Below are 8,844 nucleotides of genomic sequence, written 5' to 3'. Positions count from 1 at the left end.
GCCCGACCGTACCCCAGCAGAGCACGGGGAGGGCGGGAGGATCCTGCCGGGAGGTGCCTCGGTGGGAAGGGGACCGGGCTCTGCCTCCAAAACCGGCGCCGCCGGGGAGCCATCTTCGCAGGTACTTGCAGGGTCGGCAGCGGGAGAGGTCGGTTACGGAGATGTTTGTGCTGAATAACTGTTGGGTGAATTTCCCGCAAATAAAGAGAAGCTTCGTGTTCGTGCTGCGTACTGAAAAATCGTGCTGCCTTCCAGCACTGCGTTGGCATCGGAAATATCGGAGTTTAATAGTTGGCGTGCGCTTCTGATAGTTGGTGTGTCGAGTATAGGACAAGATAAAGTAAATAGTTAACTGAGCTTAAAATACCTAGAATCCCTTCTTCCTTACTCCCGATACAGCCGCGGGTCTCTGAGCTCAAAAGTGTTGCATAATAATGTAGAATTTTAAAAAAAAAATTCTAAATGTTGCTATTTAAATTGGCAGCGTCTGTGTATGAGGGAAGACAATTTTAAATTCACGAGAATTTAAAGAGCTAAAAGTTAAAGTAAAAAAGCCCTTAAAGTTAAAAGAACATCATTAAAAAGAAGCTATTGTAATGACCAGTATTAAAATCATCCGTTATAACAAATTAATCATGACAGGGTAGGCTTTTTGGTCGATGGGTCATATTTTCCTTGGTGACTTGTAACAATGGATTTAGTGCCCAGTTCAGCACAACCTGAAAGTTTGTAGGAACATCTAAGGGATTAAAACCCTTCAGCCCGGCTTCCCTGTCCTTTTAAGGCAGCGTTGCAGAGGTGGTACCACCGCAGCGCATCCTGTTGCAATGCTGCGTCTGTTCCTCTGTTAACATCCACTTCAGTGTTTGTTGGCCCCGGGTGTTAGCGATGGAACTGCGGTGGGGATGGGGCTTGGCCTGAAATCCCTGCCAGTACTAAACTTGCTCAGTTTTGCATGTTAAAAAGACAGATTTTTGCAAGTGAATTTGGGATCTGAAAACCAGACTCTGTTACAAAGGTTTTTTGTTTTTTTGGATAAATCATGAGGGGTCAGAAGGTGGAACTATGTCACTCTTACCTATTTTAACTCAATACAACAAGAAAGGAGGAGAAGCTTTTTTCTTAGGAAGAGTTTGTGATGCATCTAGATGTCAGTTTTTTAACTCTGCTTACTTACCAGATCTGTGCAGAAATCCTGGTTTCTTGAACAATGGAGGGGGTTTCAGTGCTCAGCCCCAGAAGCTCTGGGTAGCTCTCCTTCCAGGTAGCATTGTTAGCACCTGCAGAAGCCACATTTGACGCTTTTCCTTGTCTGTGGGGCCCAGTTTCTTGTGCTTACCTTGATGCCAGTTTTTGCTTAAGGCATTCCACATCTAAAGGTTTCATTGTATTGATGTCACTTTGCACAGCATAGATCCCAAAATACCATTCAGGTGCCTGCAGTTATTAGCCAGGGACTCTGCGTAGCCAAGTAGTGTTTTGTGTGACTGCAGAGTTGCTATCTCTTAAGTTGTATATGGCCAAACTGTTGCAAGACATTGGTGAACATTGCCCTGTTACACAGCAAAGAGGTGCACAGGGTATGCTTGGCAGTGCAGTAGCTCCCTGGGATCACTGTGAATGGAAATAAATGTTGGCCTTCTTAGGACATGTGCAAAATTTGTCTCTGGTTCAGTTCACTCGGTAGCAGGCATGTGGTAGCTGCTGTCTTTTCAGGCACCGCACGCATAAACTTGCTGTGAGCAGCTGGATGTCTGCAGTATCTTGCTAGGATAAGTGGAAAGCTGTGGTGTGGTTTAAAAAAACAAATCTAGCACATATCCCAGAGTGGAATTTAAAGGAAGATGTTCCATTTTTATTGAGGGCATTGATGGAAAGTTGCAAAGCCTCTGAAGACCCATGACTTACCAGGATGCTCTGATTCTGTGTCAGCCTAAACTCATTCTTAAAACGCCCCCTCCCCCAGCCCTGACTTTCCCATATTTTTCATATTTTGAGATTAACTCCTTATATTTGTGTTTAGAATGTAACAAGGTTGTAGTTTCTGTTACCCTCAAATGTGGAGGTGTGGAGGTTCTTTATCCATTCAAGAATGAAATCTCAGATTATCCTGTAGCCATGCGTCTTCAGGCTGCTGGGATTTACAAAGTGCTGTGACATTCCTGATGAACTGAGAAGATGCCGGGATGATGCAAAGGATTTACAGGTCTCCTAATAACTTTGTAAAAATTTATTTTACTTTTTAGACCACAATGAATGTGGAACATGAAATTAACCTCTTGGTTGAGGAGATTCGGCGGCTGGGAACCAAAAGTAGGTATTGTAATATCTCTCTGACTGTACAGATAGAGTCATGTTATACATCCATGTGTGCATGTGACATACATGTCATACAGATGTAGTCATGTTATATCAACGTATAAACTTGGCAAATTTAATTAAGCAGGCTCAGGTAACCTGAAAACTTGCACATATACTTAATGTTGGACTGTATGGTGCTCACTGTGTCCCATCCTTTAAAGTAGTTCTGTTAGGAAGTTGTATGTTTAAACCTCTGCAGCACAGAGGATGTATGTCTGAAATCCTGCTCCCACTAAAATCAACTGCAAAATTACCCTTTTCTTTAAACTTCCAATACTCACTACAGCCATCAAAGAAGAAAGTTGCACCTTCTCCTTCCTCCTCCTTCCTTGATAACTTTTGAATTTCAGAATTCATACACTGCAATTCTGTTTATCACAGAATTATTTGTAAGGAATTGATCTGTATGCCTAAAACTAATCCAGGAGTTATAGGTGTGCTCCCAACCCTCCTTAAACTTGCTTAGAAGGTAGCCTTTTTTCTTAAAGTTGTTTTTCATTGTTAAAACTCCACTTGCTTCACAGATATTTATGCTATTTGTGGGTGTGCTACCTGCTCATATGTTTCAGTTCTGATGCAGTTTTGTTCAGTTCCATCTGTTTTTCAAAGCCTAAATGAATATGTACGTCTTGCATTTTGTATGGCTGCATCTGCCTTTTAGGAATAACCTAGCTAACCTCAACATGTGTTTTCAAATTCTTGCTTTGTGTGAGAAATGAATTCGCATTGCACCTTTTTCAATGCTGTTAGTATTAACTTAAATATTAATAAGTGGAAAAAAAATATTTAAAACTAATTTCCTCCTCATGCTTTGAAGAGGCTCAATAGCCTGTGCTCGTCATAGGCTTCAGAGAGTCATCAGTGAAAATAAACATAGCAGATATGTGGTACTTGATATGAGTCTCTGGAAAAAAGAGGAAGTCGTACGAGGCAGGAGTTTTGCCTACTGTTTATCGTCAGCATTCATAATATGTTCCCCAATAAACTGAGAAACACCATGGGGTTTCCTTTCAACGTTCTGACTCTGTGTCACTTTGTTTCCCTAGTAATCTTGTAACTTAAAAAAAAATCTACATGTGTTTTCATGTTCTGTCTTTGATTTAGATGCTGATGGACAAGTGAGTGTGAAATTTGGTGTGCTCTTTGCTGATGACAAGTGTGCCAACCTCTTTGAAGCCCTCGTGGGAACTCTGAAGGCTGCAAAACGACGGAAGATTGTCACTTATCAAGGGGAGCTACTTTTACAAGGTGTTCATGACAATGTTGATATCATGCTACTGCAGGACTGATGCAGTGTTTCAGCTATGCATTAATAGAATTGTTTGAGACAATGACTTGCAGCATCCTCCGAATACAGCTGATCATTCTAAGCTGTTTTGTTGTATTTTCTATATCTTTATAGTCAAAAGGAGACGTTCCTATTTTGGAAAACATTCCCTTTTGTAATTCTTCCTGAAATGGTACTGTATGTGAGTAAGGTAAAAGATGCCAGATCTCTCTCTCTTTTTTTCTTTTTCTTTTAAATCTCAGGTAATGCTCTCAAATGTCTGGTGGTTATTTTCAACATATGAAGGAGGAGACTGGTAATTTAATGTTTACAAATCAAAATGTGCCATGAAAGTATGAAATAAAAGCACATACTTAAATTTTATATAATTCTTATTGCTGTTGTTCCTCTTTTTATTTGCAGTCTGAAATGAAAGCAAACTTAGTTTCTCTAAGGAACATAGTTAAGTTGCTGTACAGAAAGCATACCAGCGAGAAAGAAATAATTTTGCAGGATGGTTCGAATGAAGAATGGCCATCCTTTGGAGGGACCAGATTGTGCACAAAAAGCCACAAATGATAGATGTACCTAATTTGTCTCTGGTAGTATAATATGCTTTAAATTTTTGTCCTCGAGACTTTTGAAGGAAGTGGGCGAGGAGCTCCCTGGATGCATTGATGCAGTGTTAACCAGAAGATGGTACAGCAGCTTCAAGTTGTGATATTTTCCTCACAGAAATCATATTTTCTCTAAATCACTCCAGGCAAAAAGTGGGAGGAGAGGGGAAGAAAACCCTTTTGATTGTTTTCTAGCTTACTGCTAATATTTCTTAGCTGGCAAAAATGCTTCCTCCAGTAGGGAGAGAGATGCTACATGGGGAAAGCAGCAGTGGGTAAGCAAACTGCTTCCTGCTCTGTGCTTCCACTCTGCAGCTGCAGCTCTTAAAGTTGCAGGATGGGTGAATTTCCCTTTACTTAGCAGCCTTCTACAAGTGCAAAATGCTTGAGAAGTGTTTCCTTATTTCCAGATACAGGAAATACACGCATGGTTATGGAATCTCTACAAAGCTGTGTAATTCCAGCTGCTGCTCCTTTCATCTTTGTTTGCTCTGCTTTGCGTAACAGGAAAACAACTTAAATCCTGTGTGCAAGCAGATCTGGGCCGCCTCTGCCTCTGCTGGCCTCAGAATCCGGAGAGCAGGGAAGTGATACACAGAGAAACTTGAGCTGTCTGGGTCCAAGCCAGCTGGAGCAGCAAAGCAGAGCCGGAGCTCAGGACAGTTTACTGGCTCCAGTGCCCTGTCACTCCAGTGCAGCTATTCTGCTTCCAGACCTGAGCTGACAAGTGCCTGCACCCCACAGAGGTAAAGAAGGGGGACTGAGTCCAAGCCTTCTGCGTTAGAGGTGAGACCAGACAGCTCTGCATTACCAGATAACCATAGTTGTTTTTACCTCTGCCCCTATTCTGTTGAAAGCCTGAGTCATTGTCTGGCTTCATGGGCTAGCCTGAGCGTGCTGACCGATACCGAGCGCTTTGTGATGGTCCGAGGTGCTGGTTGTGGTACGGGAGGGCACCAGTCTGCCTCAGCCAGGGTATAGTTCTGTGTTCATGTTCATGATAGCTCTTTAAGTATTGAAGGGGCCTCAGTCTTGAAAAATTAAGTACCAGTATATTTAAGACTTGGTGCTGGGTTGGAGCTGAGATGGGGTTATGAAGAGACCTTTATGTCTCATTTTGGATTTGTTCTCTTAACAATGCTAATAAATGTACTCAGGGCTTCTGGGAACACCGTGTAGCAAGAGACAAGAGAAATTTGGCACTAAACCAAATTTGTAGCAACCAGAGAAGAGTTTGATTGTGTACTGCCTGGGGGAGTTGAGATTCATTTTCCCTTTGTTTCTGAGAGCAGAAGAGGAACAATGTGAGCAAGGATGTATATACAAGAACTTGCCCTCAATGCAACACTTTATATGTCTGTTGGCCCCAGAATTGTGCAGGCTTCTGCACTTCAGGTTATATACAAGCACTGATGACTTCGTTTCTAAGGGTTGGGGTTTTTTGTTGTTTTTGGTTTTTTTTCAGAGAAAATCAAATACTAACATTGCTTAATATGTGTGGGACCACACCTCTGTGAAGGAAATAATTGCCACAGCCTGAACACAAGATGTAGTTCCTGGAGCACTTGACATAATAATAGAAAAGCTAACCATGGGGAAAGCATTACCTATTTTTTGTAAACAGTAGGACAATCAGCAGTCCCCTGTGATAGGTTCATGACCTTGCCAGCTATGGGTCTGAAGGAAGTTTGTAGGTTAGCCAGGAGCACTGGTGATTCCAAATTAGCAAGCCATTCTCCTGACTGCTGGGAAGTAGGAAGATACAGAGATCTTTGACAACAGCGTGAAAGAGCTTTCACCTGTTTGTGATAGTGCTGGGAAATTAGTGAAAGAGTAGCCTAGCTAATTCAGTCTCCATCTATGTAAGGTCCAAGAGCATGGTGGAACCTCAAAGAGAGGTTAGATGAGCTCCAGGCAAATCCAAGTGTTAAAATTGAAGATATTACCACTGTATGTCTTCAGCAGGGACTGTTAGAGTAACTGATGGAGTGGAGCATATGCATTCATCTCACCTTGGCTGTTTCCATGCAAAATCCAGTGACTGGAGATAAACGTGCTTTTCAAAGCAGTTTTGGCTAAGCTGTGAAGGTGCTGAGACATAGGTTTGCGCAACCTCTGGCGAGGAATATTAGCATCTTAAACTTTGCAGCTATTTCTCTTGTGAGTGTAGGTTTTTGCTGGGAACTTGAGCAAAGGAAGAGTTGAATTGTATGCGATATTATCTTTTCCATGCCCCTCTCATGTTGGAATTAATTTTGAAAATGCATATTGTGTTTTGCTTATTTCTCATCTCCCCTCCAAAGCTTTGCTGGAGGTATTCTTTCCTCTTCAAGGGATTTCTCTCAGTGACAGCAATGTCACTTTTGCCGTTCATATCTGTGTAAAGTTGGTTATCTTTACTGAGTTTCTTTGTCACAAAAAACACTTGAAGGAAAGAACAAGAGTAAGAGGAGCAGGAAGTTCTTACATGCCGAAAACTCATTATATTGCCACTGATGGTTTGCAGTTTTATTTAAAAATAGTTGGATTTTTTGGAAATAGACTGAGATTCTCTTCTACTCCAGCAGCACAAAGTGACTATTAAGCATGTTTAAACAGTTGCAGAGCCTGTGCTAAGATGATGCAGCATGAAGAAGTGAATGCCACAGCACTGGCCTTACAGCTCCATATCAAAACACTACCCATTAGTGATGTCTTTGTATCACCTACACCTACTATGAAAGAACAGTCCTAAAGGTTTGGTCTACACCCTGCAGTGTAATCCATGTTTAGTATTTCCTGAAAATCCTCTGTCTGGTAATTGTATAATGGGAATCATGGTTTCAAGGACTTAAAAAAGAAAAAAACAACCCAACGTGTTTTTCTTTTGGAAGCTGGCAAAGTCAATAATGTCGTAAAGTTCATGTCCCTATTCATGTCCCTCTCAAGCAAATATGGGATGTTTGGTCTGTAATGGATCTTTTTTTCTGATGTGTAAGAAAGCGATTCATGCCAAAGCCAGCTATGAAGGGTAGAACTAAATATAAACAAAGCAATTGGAAGGAAAATTAACCCCTAGACCAAAAAAATTGTTTCAGTGCTCTGACAGCTGTTTGGAACAAGAGATCTGGCTAGTTTGACCCAGTGACATATTTAAGCCTGAGTACCTTTCAGGACAAAAGTCAGTATGACCTATCTTTTGTTATGCAACCCCGAAGATGATAATATATACCAAAATACTCTTGGGGTTTTGTTCTGCTTCCCTACAGACCAGTCAATTTTTGCTTTGGAAACTGTCCCTTAAGCTTATGAAAAAAACCCAAATTGTCCTCTTTGGAGTATTTATTATGTACCAGAGAAAAAGACAAGGACAAAAGAGCTGCTTAGTGCTTTTCAATACATGTAGACAGGATCCAAGTCAAGACTGTTAATCTTGCAGATGATGCTAACAAAACAACGGTCTGCCTTTGCTCAAAGGTCCAGCATCCGTACCACCTTAGATCTCCTAAGGATTTGATTTTCAAGGCAAAATATCTTCAGCATTTTGATCTGAAATGGCATTCTCAAAGAAAATCAGTAGCAGGTTGAAGAGTTGCTCCGGTGCAATAACTTCAAGGAATCTATATGGTCAGTATTTCTAGGTACTCCTTTTTTAAAAAAACGAAGCTGCATGGATTAGTTAAGGATAAGTGGTTAACAGTGTTTCTAGAAAGCTGGTGTATTTAAGATCTAGTTACATAAACTGCTTAATGTGGAATTGTTCTAATAAATTTTTTCTGAGGGTGGCAGTTCAGTGTAGTTCTGCCACTCTGAATACAGCTTTAGCCACAAATGCACTGTAGATGAATATCTGAGCAGCTGAAGCTACTCTCCTGGCAGATATAATGCACCAGAAGAAGCATTATCTTGTAGTGTTGCCTAGATGTCATCGCACATTATGCTTATCTCTGCCAGAGCACCTGAGCGACTCGGGGAGGTTAAATACCAGGCTGGTACCTGAGGAGGGAGTAGTGTGATCTACAAACATGCTCCAGAGTCTTGTCAGATCAGATCCAGATCAAATCTCCTTTCAGAGAAATGCTTAGAGTCAGACCTCAGCATTTTCCAGTACAGCATTTTCACAAATATAGCAGCATTATGTCTATGACTCGGAGCTTACTCCTGCACAACCACTGCAAGCTGAATGACACTGTGAGTCTTAAGGCCACCTTACCATGCTTAAAGCTATTCTCCAGAGAGGACAGTAGTATGTACCATGTATTTGTATGAAGTGTATTATGCAAACATATTGGTACAACATGTGCTCAAAACCTGACTAATTTTTCCCAGTGGGAAAACACTCGGTAAATGACAATTATGTTTGAATGGGAAATGCATTTTCTGGTTTTTGCTAAGTCTGCTAAATGCCACAGAAGATCATATTACAATAATTGAGAGTTTATATCTTGCAGAATTGGGTCTTTTGTGAAGCTTTGGTGATAGAAGATTTCTTATTGCCAGGTCTTTATTAGTCAAGAGGCCTTTGTCTCTGAAGCTAAAAAGCTTCCTTTATAAAGTTGTATTTTGGAGTACAGTATGATTTTCTTGGAAATCAGCTTTCAGTTTTCATAGAAAAAAAAA

The 8,844-nt window shown here is 41.1% G+C and overlaps 1 protein-coding gene across 1 annotated transcript; it reads left to right on the top strand.

Annotated features, from left to right (window-relative positions):
• The first annotated feature begins 2,251 nt into the window (after positions 1 to 2,251).
• On the top strand, positions 2,252 to 3,998 carry ABRACL (ABRA C-terminal like). Its single transcript, XM_010178086.1, has 2 exons — positions 2,252 to 2,313; positions 3,466 to 3,998. The coding sequence occupies exons 1-2, from the start codon at positions 2,253 to 2,255 to the stop codon at positions 3,648 to 3,650; spliced, it is 246 nt and encodes an 81-aa protein (XP_010176388.1). The 5' UTR covers position 2,252; the 3' UTR covers positions 3,651 to 3,998.
• Positions 3,999 to 8,844: the final 4,846 nt, after the last annotated feature.

Source organism: Antrostomus carolinensis, unplaced genomic scaffold, assembly GCF_000700745.2.
Source record: "Antrostomus carolinensis isolate BGI_N321 unplaced genomic scaffold, ASM70074v2 scaffold49081, whole genome shotgun sequence".
Taxonomy (NCBI): domain Eukaryota; kingdom Metazoa; phylum Chordata; class Aves; order Caprimulgiformes; family Caprimulgidae; genus Antrostomus; species Antrostomus carolinensis.
Note: the sequence above shows the minus strand (reverse complement) of the source record. Positions and strands in the feature narration are given on the sequence as shown.

Excerpts from the sequence above, each read along its gene's own strand:
- ABRACL (XM_010178086.1), top strand. The coding sequence starts at position 2,253 with ATGAATGTGGAACATGAAATTAACCTCTTGGTTGAGGAGATTCGGCGG. Across the intron at positions 2,314-3,465 it reads TCGGCGGCTGGGAACCAAAA|ATGCTGATGGACAAGTGAGT; the intron begins GTAGGTATTGTA and ends TCTTTGATTTAG.